The 14,440-nt window shown below is 37.5% G+C and overlaps 1 protein-coding gene across 9 annotated transcripts in view; it reads left to right on the top strand.

Moving 5' to 3' along the window:
- Positions 1 to 14,440, top strand: part of PCNX2 (pecanex 2) — a 155,243-nt gene that overhangs the window by 91,783 nt on the left and 49,020 nt on the right. For all 9 annotated transcript variants that reach the window (XR_008576269.1, XM_054819343.1, XM_054819345.1 and 6 more), the window contains 2 exons: positions 5,401 to 5,510; positions 10,194 to 10,322. Coding sequence is in view for 8 of the 9 variants with exons in the window: in XM_054819343.1 (XP_054675318.1) it covers positions 5,401 to 5,510; positions 10,194 to 10,322 (239 nt within the window). In the remaining variant the exon portion in view is untranslated. The remainder of the gene's footprint in view (positions 1 to 5,400; positions 5,511 to 10,193; positions 10,323 to 14,440) is intronic.

The following is a 14,440-nucleotide window of genomic DNA, read 5'->3' as shown; positions in this document are numbered from 1 at the left end:
TTTTGCCCACCTCTGGAGATAGGGGAAACTGTTTCTTACAATACAACAGGCTCCTTCCCTGGGCTCTTGCTGTCAGCTAACTGTGTTGGAAGAAGCAGCCTCTGCCGTGCTCAGATCCAGGACTGTTAGGTTTTATCATCATCTTATTGTCATAATCCTCATCATACTTACTTCTGCCTGATGGCTAACATTTAACTTCAAATGTAAGGCTTCCAATGCTTCTTACTCAAACTGTTTAAAACCTGCCTGTTTTGTACACTGTCGATGTTAAGTGCAGAACACTGTGTGTCAGGAATGTATTCCTCCGAGGTTTGATATCAAAGCCTTGGACTGATTGTATTTTGATCCTCTTATATATGTTGCATTAGACAATGAGCTTGAAATCCCACAATATAAAGGATTCAAATGTCTGTAAGCAAATGCAAATAAAGTCAGCCTGGGAAGTATTTGTTGTAGATTCAAACATAGGGCTGTTCAAACACACCAATGGAATGTCACAATGACTTAAGACATAAACATTAAAAAGCTTTAATATTTCCAGTAAATCTTGTTTTGTAGGATTTCATAGGTGAAGTTTGTTTTAAATGACATTAAATAAAAACCAGAAAGTCAGTAATTTGCAAAGCAAAGCCATGAACTAGAGTAAAATTGTTCCACCTAATTTAATTTCATATCCATAAACACATACTCAAACTTTTACCTCTTAATGTATCTTAATTTTTATAGACATACAAAAAAAAAAAAAATGAGCAGTATTAGAATTTACTTCAAGGACTTGGAGCTACCAATTGACCAGAATTAGCATAACACGAAAAACCAAATACACAGCTAGCATCTGAGAGTGAGTTCAAATCTGTCTCAAGTTCTTAAGATCTAAACAGGGATGTAAAGAAATACCTGTTCAAAGCAGAAAATGATTGCTTTCTGCATTTAACTTTTTTAATCTCTCAATTTTGTGTTGCACATAGAGCATATAGCCATATGTATATGACAGTTATTTTTGTTTAAAACCAATTTGTACATACACTTTTTTAAAACACAGCAAAATTCAAGCAAGCAAGAAAATGTTAATGTTTATGCATTATTTAGTCCCAGTATTGCCAAGGAGTCTGCCCACACAGAATCCCAACAGATGCTAAACAGATAGAAAGGCTGCCAAATGCTGAAAGCATTGCTAGTCTCCATCTCACATTCAGTGTCATTTAAATTCAGGTGTTAATCTCTGCCTAGTTTATTGAAATCTACCAGACTGAGAAAAGGAGATCACATTTTAGTGATGTTTCAGACTCCCAAAATCTTTTTTTATGTATGTGAACTAATTTCTATTAACTTGTAGTTTGTAATGTTACTTAAATTTGGTTAAATAAGAATAACCAGATTTAAAAGAAATCCTGAAGAGATAAGTCTTTGCCTTTTGCTTTGTTTAGAGATATACAGAATACTAGCTTATGTGCCAAAGGTCTGCAGAGGCTTCAGAACTCAGAGGACTTAAGGATGATTAAGGTGATAAAATGTCTGTGTCCACATAAAATAAATATGAAAGAAAGATGCATGTTCTGCACTTTCACTTGACAGTACTGGGAATGTGCTGGCTTAAATTCACTGAATATACTGATAATTTAAACTCTTTATCAGAGACTTAAAAACTGTTTTCTGTGCAAAACTGTCACATGAGTAACGATATCTAGAAATATTAGAACTTTGTCCCGCTAAATCATATATCATTTTTCTGCTTAGTGAACTGTAGAAAACATTGAAGATCTAAGGTGCCTTAATAAAAATATTCTTTTATAAATCATCCTAAACTGTGATGGGGAAGTCTTAATGGAAAATTAATCTTTTATACATGTTTAATGAAACTTTTATAAAGAGAGGGTTAAAACTCAGCACAGATTTTTTTTTTTAATACATTTTCACTTCAAATGGGAAGGTTCCCCCTTTTGTATCTAGCACTGTTAAAAATATACCTCACACCCTCAGGAGCAAGGTATTACCTTCATTCAGGCAAAACTTTGGTGAGGATAAATTTTGTATTTCACAGAATCACAGGGGCTGAGGTGTCCTATCAGGTCCCATGGAAGTGTTTTTGTCCAGTTTGTTTAAATGTATCCTTAATAAGTCCTTCACTACTTAGGGTGTCTTCATGCTTTCCCACAGGTCTCAAGGGCCTGCGATTCCCGAAGTCTTACCAGTAAAGACCAAGGCAAAGGTGGCATTGAGTGCCTTGACCTTCTCCACATCCTTTGTCACCAGGTCCCCTGCCCCATTTAGCAGCAGGTCCGTGTTTTCCCCAGACTGTCTTTTGCTGCTGATATTACCTGTAGAAGTCCTTCCTGTTGCCTTTCACTTTCCTGCCAGATTCAACTCCAGATGGGCTTTGTTTCTAACCTTTTCTAATCCTAATTGTTTCTGACAGTTTTAAAAAGATGTTGAAGGTTTTTCTCTTAAGCTAGTGTCTTGTGATTATTGAAGACTGAAATGCCATTAGTTGTAGTTGAAATAAGTGAATGACTGTTTCTGAGGATCAGCTTCCTCCTATTTACGAAGGCAATTTTTAGCAGCTTCAGTTTCTTTCTGTGAGAAAAGCAATAGCACTTTGTGAATCCTTGGAGTTCCTATGTCAGATATAGAAAAAAAGTATGTGGTAAACTGGGTAAAAACTGATAAGGAACAATATTTTTTAGATGTTTCTAGCAAAACCAAAAAGGGAAAGTGTAAAGCCAAATCCCCCCTCCCTAAATCTCTGTACCATAGTTGCTAGGTGACATCACCTTTAACGAGTAGTGTTAGGTATGTAAAATGCTAATGGCAAGGTGGTTTGCAGTGTGCAGCCTGGTAAAGAGGTGATAGAGGCACTTGACAACTCTTAATGAAAGCAGTAGCTTGAAATTCACACATTTCCAGGCCTTTAGGTGCGGGGTCATAAGGCCCTCAAAAAGCAAGAGGGGTTCACCAGAGCGCTGTTCTTACCTTCATGTTCTTGCAAATGGAGATGAGCTCCATTGCCTGTCTTGTGGAAACATTAGCCAAGAGGCAAGTGTTGAAAGACACAACAGCCAGTTCAAGCAGTGGTGAATGTACAAGTAGTAGGACTTGTTAGAAGCAACGGGGAACTTAGACTCCATGGCCTGTTTTGCAAGAATGTGTAAATATTAAAGAATGATTAAAACAGTGTAATGGAACAAGAAGCTGGAATGGTCTCCTCCTGGATTTGGTTTCCTAGCAAATGCAAAACCTGAATTTTGTTTGAGGTCTGAAAACCTTTTGATGAACCCTGAGCTTTGAGCACAGCTGGGATGATTTATGGCTTTGTGATTTCAATCTGTAACAGGCAGAACTTTGCTGGATTGTGCTGCAGTTTTGAATTTTTTGAGGCTTCAGATGTGAGTCATTAGCTTTTTCAGCCCTTCACTTAAATCTTTTAGCAGATACCATTTTTCTCCCAGCTGCTCATTCAGACATTTCAGACAAATAAAAATGAAGCAAAACAAAGCAACCCCACAGCCTGCTAAACAGGGTTCAAATAAATAAAAGTAAATTCTAGTTTGAGTTCAGTTCTACTTGCCTATGTTAACTAATGTAGTTTTCAAGTCACATGTAGTATTTTTGAGAGAAAACAAAGTTGACAAGATCTGAATTTCTCAAACTAAGTAGGGGTAACCAGGCTGTGCCTTGAAGAGATCATAACAGCTTGTTCTTATCAGGGCTTTGCTGGTTTTAAATAGTATGTGTGTGCAAAGTTAACATAGTCTGTATTTTGCATATTGCTCCTAATTTGAGTCATGCCAAAGCACAGAAAGCATGTGAAGCGCTGCTTGCATCTCAGCTGGAAGGTTTATCAGTTATAACTGGAGTTAGCATGACACAGCAGCTGCTTCTGCGATCCTTTGGTAGCACAAAGACCAAAACACATTAATGCTATCAGTCATTCTTACCTCCTTCGCAATTCACTTGCAATTATTTACAATAATTCATAAAGAAGCTCAGTGAAACATCGAGTAAGTGCATTGCTGGTGTGGATACAGATGGCCAAGTGTTACTTTGGGGGTGGCATCTTAAGGACAGGTAAAATGAGTTGGCCAGTAAAGGTGCACCCTCGCTGACTGTCAACATAGTAGTAAATGGAGAGTGCCTAGAACCATGCTGTGTCCCTCAGGCCAGCTGTCCTGGGGAAGCTTGTGTCCATGCTAACAAACTCTCCCAGTCTGTACGCAGAGTGGAGGTATGGAACTGCCACCTGGAAATGGACCATGGAGGGTTTTCATTCCAAAGGATGCCTGGGGACTGCTTGGAAGAGTGCTAGCTGGGCCAGACCAAAATCTTCCCAGGGACCTTTCTAACAATTTGACAACATACACAATTCTAGTGCCTGGGAACATTCCCTGGAAGCATTTCATGTACAAGTATTGATGTAGCCTCAGTGTCTTTCAGGATGTTGTCAATGACTTGTTTTTCATTAAATCAATTAAAAAAAAATTACTATAGGAAATTCAACATGTATTTACTGTATGAGCATGAAATATTGCATATACTTTGGTTTCACTGTCAACTTTTGTGTGTGTTGAGCACTAATGTCTATTGATGGCCAAATCTTTCCTGACAGTTTGTCAGGAACCTGCTCTGCAATATGAATGTGATGGCCCAGTGCAGACAAGACATAAGATCTGGTTTGGCCTGATGTCAAGAGAGCTGGCAGGAGAAAAAAAAAAAGTGTTCTAGGGAATAAGTACACATCATTCTTGAATCAGAAATTGCTAGTTGCAGCATCAAGTGTATTTTACAGGAAGCAAAAGTAAATTGAATGTGGTTTTCCATTTGTACTGCACAACAATAAAAATTCATATTAATGCAACATTTTTATGGTAGGGTGGTTTGATCTTGAAGATACAGCTACAATTAATGGTTAATGCCAAGCGTATGTTTACATGGTGATGGCTTCTCCCATTGATTCAGAAATGAAAATGTCATCTTGAGAAATGTCCGATTTCCATGTGTGGAGCCACACGTGTCACACATTGAGTTTCCTCTGTTCACTATATCTGCTTTTTCCTGGAGTCTCTTGTCCTGTAACCATCTGATTGGCGGGTGTGATATATGCAGCAAGTATCAGAACCTGTTTTCCCACTTTCTAATTAAAGCAGACATGCTTTTGAAGAAAGGTAATCTGGGAGCTACCTCAGTACAGTGGTTAAAAATGTACCTCATTGCAAGCTTGAATTTCAAATGAAGAATATAGTTTTGTGCTTTACAAGGCCTTAATGCCCCTGAAAGCTAATAATACAGTATAATTTCTCACATTCATTCCAGGGCACAGTTCTAAAAAGTGTCACTTTCAGATACTAGTATTGAAACTATCTCAGTGCCTAAAAAGTCACCATGTTTTTTTTTTTTCTTTTTCAGCTGTGGGACCTACTGCAGAAGTTGCAGTTCATCATGACATACATTGCTCCCTGGCAGATTGCCTGGGGATCATCGTTCCATGTTTTTGCTCAGCTCTTTGCAATACCTCATATCCTTTATGAATTTGTTTTTCTTTATCCTTAAATTCCTCTTCATATATTCATTTATTTACAGTGTTTGAACAAAGTGCAAAATTCCTAGGTGACTTACCTTAAAATGTGAAAATGCTTGGAGTATCTCCTGAGAAACATAGTTTTGTTTCTTCCTTGGTTACAGGGCTCTGAAACTGGGAAACTGAACTCTTAACTCAAACTGGTCTGTTTGTGTCTGCTCACTTCCCACTGAGCCACACTGCATATTGCTTACTTCCACAGTCCTCAGCACTGACTTTTGATACAACCAGAAATAAACTTTGTGACTGACATATTAGTTCCAACTTGGGTGGACTTTTATGTATGCAGAAACTTGTTTTGTAAAGTGCTGGGCATATGGCTGACTGAGATCTAAAACGTTAGCTACTTTCTCAGTTGCTTCTAGTTGGTATCTCAGATACAAATTCATTTCAGTGAGCTAATATCTGTTGCAACTGTCCTGATTTTTTTTCCCATCTCAGAAGCAGCTGGATTTTAACATTTTAATGTGCATTTTTCATCATGGTGCTGAGAAGCATTCTGCTTTTTAACATTTCCACTCTGTTTTATGAGTAACAATTATATGTTCATCAACACCAAAGCAGTCCTTTAGAAACAGTCTGTTTCAGTGCCTGTTCCAGGGCTGTGAACGTTGGTTTTGTGGATACGGAGAGTAAAACAAAGGGTAAAGTTACCCTCAAATGTCTGTAGGGTTAAAAAATATATATTGGATTTTTGGAACAAAAATTTTTCGGCTTAAAGTCTAATTTGGTTAGAAACATGATTTAATACAGGAAAAAGATAAAAAATGAAATAAAACACTTTAACTGAACAAATTTAACTTTATTGATATCTAAATCATTTTCAGAGATGAACTTTTCATTTCTTCCTTCTCTCTTAACCAAAGTTGTGGAAGAAGAGTTGACAAAGTAGCTTTAGTTCAGACCTACTGAAAAGTTTACTTTGTACTGTTTATTAGAAATATGCACTTAAGTCTTTGTTCCTTCCATCCCACAGTGTTTTTTTTTCCCCCCCTTGAGTCATTTCTTCCCTCTGCTTTTTGCTGTGATATATTGAATCATATGCCACATTGATTAACTATGCTTATGTTTCTAGATAGGAAATATAAATGAGAGTCTTGGACAGAGGGAATTGCAGACAGAATACCTCCCTGAGGGAAAGTTTTAGATTGTCTATTTATGAAAGGAAAGCATTATGAAAATAGTGATCTTAGAACTTTGAGTAGTTTGTGGCAAATTATTACAGAATTCCATGATGGTATGAATTGCAGGAGAAGTGTATATAAGGTTATTTAGTAAAACATTTAAGAACTGAGATTATATTTCAATGAGTTTCCCTTTGGTCATGAATATTTTGTGCAGTGACAACTTTACTCTTGGTAAAAGTACTAATTAAGCTTTGCAAAATGGAAAGCAGTTAACTAAGCAGGATTAGTTTATTTACATAGTTATTACTAAAGTGATCTAGACAAGTTTTCTATTATTTATATTTATAATATCCTTTGTAATTGCAAATCTGTCTTTTAAGGCAATGTTGCAATTAAGATACTGGTGAAAAACCCAAGTTACTATTCCCACAACAACAGTAACTTTGCCTTTTTGCACGGTATTTTTATTTGTTGTTACTATAACCCTGCAAACAGTACTGATGAATGCATGTTGCAGTTTGCAGAGGCACTAAGTCTGCCGTTTCTTTGAAGAATTTAATTATTTGTGGTTCTTAATTGCCTAAATCACTTCTGCAAATGGGATGTAAATTTTTAAATGTCAAAGTGCCTCTGTGAGCTTTTGCCATAGAGCTTGGCGATACGAGAAGTTCTGCGTGCTTTTAATGCATTTGATTCTGGTGCGCAGAGCAAAAAGGGCAGCACGCGTGGACCTTTGCCTGATGGAGGTAGCGGAGCTTCCACCTTTAGAGATCTTCAGGAATTTAGACGAACATCTGTCAGGAGTCAAACAGATTTAGCTGATCCTTCCTTGTGGCTGCTAGATGGACTAGGCGACCCCTCAAAGTCCCTCCTAATCCTGAAAGATGAGGAGCGGGAATGGGCTTCTGGCTTAAGGAGAGATCTGCAACTTCCCTTCCCAGTGAAGTAAGAAAAGGTTATGTGTTTATAATTATCAGTGCACTGAGAAAGTCAGTGTAGTTTGTAGTCAGGGGAGGATTTTACGTAATAAATCAACAGTGAGATTTATAAAGAAAGGATTTGTGGTTCAGATCTTCCTGTTTATGACAGTTTCTGCTTTGACTGTTTCAGGGTTACAGCTCTAACATCAGAGAAGGAAGCCAAGTGATGTTTGTTTCTCCCATCTAAGTGATTGTGTGCCTGGATGTGACAAAATGGTTTTTTTGCCTGTAGAAATTGCAATTAGAAGTGTGGGTTTTGGGAAACAGAGGATTTGCATTGGCCTTGCTGCGTAGTAAGTTCTTAAAAGAAGGGGATGGAAGACTTTGAAAATGCCATTTTTTCAGTTACTTGTTTTGACACTGATTGGAATTTAAACAGATTTTTGAATTACAAGTATTGATTCCCAAAATATAACTTTTTTTCATGTTGAAGGGTTCTTAGTTGTTTCTTTTTTTCAAAATTTTATTTTGGCCATATTAAAAAGAAAATCCATTATTCACAAAGAAACAAGTTCCACTTCTACACTGTGTAACCTAACAAAGATGTAACACAGGAAAACTGGCTTGGGACATAGAAAAAGAAAGCATGCCTGTAAGATTTTGGCACTTCTTTTTTATTTTCTACTTAAACGTAAATAAAGCATTGGTATAAAAAATAAAAAACCCTAATAAAGGGAAATGAGGTAACATCAAATAAAAAAACCCTGATGACAGATAATTGCCCACTGTACACATCAACTCTGTATGTAAGGGACTTGAGTGCTGTTACATGCTCTCATGACACACTTACATATATGAAACACTTTATTAAAATCACTGTTCACAAGTCAAATGGGAAACGTCTTCCAACATACATATAGTAGAGCATTATGTCTTTTAGCAAAAATGAAATTGTTGCTACTGATTACGTCTTAGACACAAACAATTCACAGCAGAGCCCTAAACTCATGATGGTGGCAATTTTTAAACGAATCATGACATTAGAACTCTCTTTAGAAAACTTGATTTGCTGTCCTTATCTGTCCTCCTTGTTCTCTTTTTGTCTCTTCAGCTCCCATGCCTCCTTCCCTTATCTGACACCTGTAAATACTTGTTCATCTTTCACAGCCAATGCTGGTTCTGACTACAGCATAATGTGACAGTTTAACTTTTTTGATGCACTTGCTTCCTGCTCTGTCCTCTCTGTTGCTTTTTGAACTTTAAACTCTTGAGGGCAGCTCATTTTCCAGTCTCTCTAATGCACAAAGACACCATTCCAGACCACTCTCTTTTAATACATTTGAGGGATTTGAGAGAGATCTTTTGGCAAATATTTGTTTTTAGATTTTGCAGATTGCTGTGAAAGCATGGCTAGCTAGCCTTTTTATGGAAATACCGTACCACGAGTGATGCTACATGTGTTAAAATGACTTTTTGTGAAGTCTCAAAGTCTGTGGGGGACACATACAGGATATTATTATAAGAGGGATATTATTAAAAGACTGTGGTTATTGTGTGATTTGACCTGAATTTTAGTTTGAGACACACTTGAGTGTTGTATTTTGTTAGTCGCTCCTTAGTCCATGAGTTCTTTATTTAGGACCTTTCTGCCAAGAGTGGTGGAAGGAAGGACAACTATTCTCATATGCCAACTTGGAATTTTTTTTTTCCTGAGATTTCATGGATGTGGCATGAATTAATGAAGAATTAAAGCCTAATATTTAATTTGCCTGGGGTTTTTAATCATGTTCCTTTCAACTTGCACGTTTTTCAGTATCCTTGTCCATCTCTTAACTTGCTTTCCAGCAATCTGGAATATGAGTTTACATTTAAAGCTATGGATTCAGGCATTCAATATGATGTTTATGTGTGATATTTACTATTCCCCTGTCCTCATCTTCTCATTTTGTGTATATTTCAAAAAATATGAAATACTGAACACTTTTTACCTTTCAGTCAGCAGTAAAAATTAACACAAAAGCATGATTTTAAGCCAGCAGATTGGATTAATAGAGGCTTAGTTGTTTTTCCACATACTAGGTCATTCAAAAATAAGAGGAAACTCACACAATACAGTATTGGATCCATTGGGAGCAAGACTCCAGTGCAGAGAACCAAGAATTTCCAAGAAAATGAGGTTTCGTGGACTTTTGTGTTTTAAACTCTGTGTGTCAGACTCTGGAAAGGCAGCTTGTGTTATAGAAGGTACACTAAGGTAGCTGGAAAAGGGCACTTCCTGCTCTGCCTACGCTCAGGATCTGTCCTCAGGCAGAGATTAGACAGGGTCACCCTGCTGATAACGTACTCTCTTCAGACATGTCGCTTCCATTACAACTGCAGCATCGAAGAGCCACCTATTACATGCCGGTAATTGGCAATTTGGCACTGCCCGCCTTCCTTTCCTTTCCTTACCACCTCTTTGGTAAAATTAAATAACAACAAAAAAGCAAAAATAAATAGTTCAAAGACCTACCTCAGCAATGGTTTAGAAGTATGAAGAAATTATTTGTGTTGCCTTAACTTGCAATTTTCAGACTCTGCTATGCTTTTTTTCCAAACTCTGGCCACTTCAGTCTTTTCTACACCACTGAGTCCATTTCTTGGTAGCGTCATCTTTATCGCATCATACGCAAGACCGATCAAGTTCTGGGAGAAAAACTACAAGTAAGACTATTAAAAAAATTTTTCTACACTTTGTATTTGTAAAGGTTTTGCTCTCATTAGTTTCATTTCTGGAGATATTTCTCTTTCTGAAGATAATCCTTAAATTGTTGTAGGGCATGAGAGGTTAATCTTTGAATTTTGATTCTGATGTTTTACTATTTCATGGTTATTTGGTTATTTCTGAAAATGTATTTAAACAATTATTGGTAAGTTACAGATGAGGTGTCATGTTGCATTTGTTGTACAGACATACAGTAACGAAGCTGTGAAAAAAATTATGAGTAAAACTCTCAGTTGTCACCCTTTTTTGTCTTGCTAGCTAGTGTTAGCAACTACATCTGTGAAGCCTTTGGCACTAGAAGTCAGGCTACATTAAACTATTTTATGCTAGCCTGATAAAATGTTACTGTTTGGGATGTGGCAGGTAACTCTCATAGTGAAGCGATGATGAGTGTGCATTGTCATTACTTGCTACATCTGATCTTGGGGTTTGACTTAAGAATTGGTTGGTTTTGTCAGACTTTAGCTGCCATTCATTCAGTTTGACAAGCACGTAAATGTAGAATATTGAAAAGATTGAATAAAGAGCTTCTGCTCCTTCTACCCAGTAGGATTTGAAAGCTCTTGGTAAGTGGGATCTAACAGGGCTCCCAACAAGAGTGCTGGAGACAGGGAAACACTTCCCTTTCCAGATTCAGGTAGTTTTTGCAAGCGATGAACAAGGGATCTGCAAGTTTAGGGGCTGCATTCAGTGACTGAGGGGGGTCCTTTGAGTCCTGTGCTCTGGGCAGTACGTGAGCTCTTCACCACCTACTAACATGTAACCAGGCTCGGAGTAACTTATTGCAGCTGCAGTACAGCACTTTGAGGCACAGAGGGAAAATTGTATTAGCCAAATCAAGACTTGCCCAGACCAGCGAGAAGTGCTGTACGCTTACCATGCTTCTTGTATCAGTGGCACTGATACATCTGAGCACCTCAAAAGAATTCAAAACTAGAAATTACAGTGATTGATTTTTCCCATCTTTTAGAAGAAAGGGTTTGATTAGTTTGAAGAGTTTTTTATTTTTCTTTCAATTTGACTTGTGTCAGTGAGTGAATATGAAGAAATTACTCAAAGCCAAGTCATATAAACAGGCCTTGTATTTGCTTCTGAGATTTATGGAAATCTTTTGGGGGGAGGTAGCTGAGCTTTGTACACTGGGGCCAGATCTCAACAAAATTCTTTCTCACATCTTTTTTTCTGGGTCAACAGGTTCATTATTTCATAGGAGTGAAGTTGAGGGGAGTCATGGAAAGGCAGGAACCTACCACTAATCCCACAGAGATTGTTACTTTTTGGACAGAATCTTTGAACCATATTAGGTAGGAAATGGAGAATTGAATATCTGCAGCATTTTACTTCAACCAGAGCATTTTAATGGCATGTGGCTTCTTTTCTAAGTATGGGTTAGAGAATCAAACTTGGCTGTAGGCACATAACTTCCATATAGCTAGTGTAGTATCTGTAGGTTACTGTAGATGGAGATAGAGGGACCATTTTCGTTTGCTTTTGGTTTGTCAAAGGCTTTTGGTAAGAGATGAACAAAAGATATTCAAAGAAAATGTCAAAAGATGGTGCTTGATGGGTGATACTTAAATAACGGAGTCTTGTTTTCATCAGTACTGACCATCTGTGACTCCCACTAAGGGAAGTAAAGAAGTTGGTGCTAATCTTTTTTTAAACCAAAACTAATTATTTTACCCATAAACTGTAAAACCCTGAGTGCAAAAATACTAACCCTTTTAATACTTTAAACCACCACCCTTGTCCTTTCAAAATAAACAGTAGCTACAGCTTTGTTTTCAACGTGAATGCTTAAGTTAGGCTCTTTGGGAAAAATTTGTGCTTTGTTGTTTGTTAGAAATTCTGATGTGTCTTTTATGATCTTCTCTCTTAAAACATAAAACCCACAACCTTGCCCCTCAAAAACCTTTCAGAAGTAGAAAACAGCCTTGTAGAAGATTCAGATAGTCATCAAAGTGAAAGAAATGTTTGCCTGAACTTGTGGCATCCCACAATATGCACGTGTAATGACTCCTCCTAAATTTGTATTTATTTTGTCTCTAGCACTTCTGATTCTCCTTTGCCTAGCTTCCATTTCAGTATTTCATTGTTCACATGAAGAACTGATCAGACCGAGTGAGTGTTGGACTGAAAACCTCCTGAGCTATTAAGGGGACACAGTGAAAAGACAGAAAAAGGCAAGGAAAGAATGTAATTTTATATTAAGAATAGGGAAATTTTCTACAAACACTCAAAATAATTGAATAAAGTGAGACAGGCCTTGCCTTACTGCTTTAAATCTTGACCCTTCAACATCTGAAAACTTCAGAGGGATGGCATGACTGCTTTCTTTCAGAGCTATGGAGTTAAATAAGATCAGGAACTTGAGCTGGAATGGAAAGTTGTTCTGGCTCCTGCACTGACCTGTCTTTGGGCTGCAGTGCCCTGTGGCCAGATGTGCAGTTTTCAGGTGCTGAAAGACAAAACAGATCAAGCAGATGAGGAAGCTGGTACATAGATTTCTTTTCTGGAATGCGTTGACAGTTACTTTTGCTAAGTTCAGCTCTGGGTGTTCATGGAACGTCCCAGGTTCACTACAGTGCAGTCTGAGATACACTCATATGAAGCAGAAGCTCTGGCAGATTTGATTTTTTTTTTTTTTTTTTTGCTATTTCCATAGTCATAGCCTGTTGACAGGAACTTTTGCCCAGGGGAAAGCTACCTTCAACATGCGTTGTATAGCTTTTTTGTTTGTTTTGGCTGCTTTGCATACTCATTTTCAAACACTTCCTTGCTGTATTGATGACTACATGAAATTATCACATTTATATTAGCTACACAAAAACTCATTTACGTTTATATGATGTTACAGAGGTACTCAATTCCATGGTTATATTTTTTATACTTTAACCTCTTAATTGGACTGAAAACAATTTTAACAAGCAGTCTAGATATCAAAATATCATGCTTTTGTCATAAACTAGGTTTGTTTCATTGAGTGTCATTTCTGTTTGTCAGTATATGCACACTTATGTGCTGTCAAACAAACTTCACTTTTTCTTTGTTTCACTTAAGGAAAACTTATTTTTGCATCTCATTTGGGCCAACTGTGAAATTAGATGAGAAACCATCTGGTTCATTTTCTGTAAAGTGAATCCAAAGTTGAAGCTTTTGACATCAGCAAGTAGACAGTACTGCATTTATTAATAGAACTGGGCTATTAGGCCAGTAGCCGGAGTGGTGAGCAACTGCTCCATCTGTTCCTTAAAGTGCTGGTTTGGTTGTCTCTATCTAGTTTTCTGAGTGCAGATATACACGTTTTGTTTCCAGTGTTTCTTTTAGTCCCACTTTTTCTGCTGGCTAGAGAGTTGATTCCTGGGCATCTGCCGCTCTAGATGATGTGAGCCAGAACTGAAAGTCCTAGAGAATTAAGATGATGGCTCGTTTGTTTTTTCAAGGAGATGAACTCAAGTGGGTAAAAAAAAAAAATAATTTCATTTTGACAGTAAGCAAACTCTTCAAAATTCTGGAATCATACTGTGCCTGTTTGTACTCTTGTAGTGTGTGCGCAGAGCATGGGTGTTCTTCCCTGCAATCAGCAGATGCTGTTTGTTTATAGTGTGCACTCTGGTGCAGAGTCTAGTATACCAACACATCACTGAGGTCAGGCGTCTTTCAGGGGAAAGGGAAGGGTGACTTCAAGAAGAAGAAAAAATAAGGCAATAAGGAAGGTGAATAAGAAAGAGCAACTTGTCATGCAGCCGCTTTGTTTACAGCTTTTGCTGCCATTGTTATTGAAAACAGAGGGGTGTAAAATCAGAAAGCTGGCCTGCTGATGATGAGCTGGTTGCCTTGTGGGAGTCCAACTATGAGAATTTTTTTTTTAAAGTTTGATGCAACACTGGCTGTGTCCTTCCATTAGCCTGGGTCCTCCTTCCCAGTTTGAAGAATCCTGTTTTAGTCTTTATTTTCACAGCTGTTGAAATTATTAGGCTGTAAATGTCAGAGAGAGTAAAGGAAATAGCAGTAAATCTTGTTTAATGTATAGGCACTTAAAAGCATAAAGTGTTTG

This window comes from Grus americana, chromosome 3 (assembly GCF_028858705.1).
Source record: "Grus americana isolate bGruAme1 chromosome 3, bGruAme1.mat, whole genome shotgun sequence".
In the NCBI taxonomy this organism is placed as follows: domain Eukaryota; kingdom Metazoa; phylum Chordata; class Aves; order Gruiformes; family Gruidae; genus Grus; species Grus americana.
Note: the sequence above shows the minus strand (reverse complement) of the source record. Positions and strands in the feature narration are given on the sequence as shown.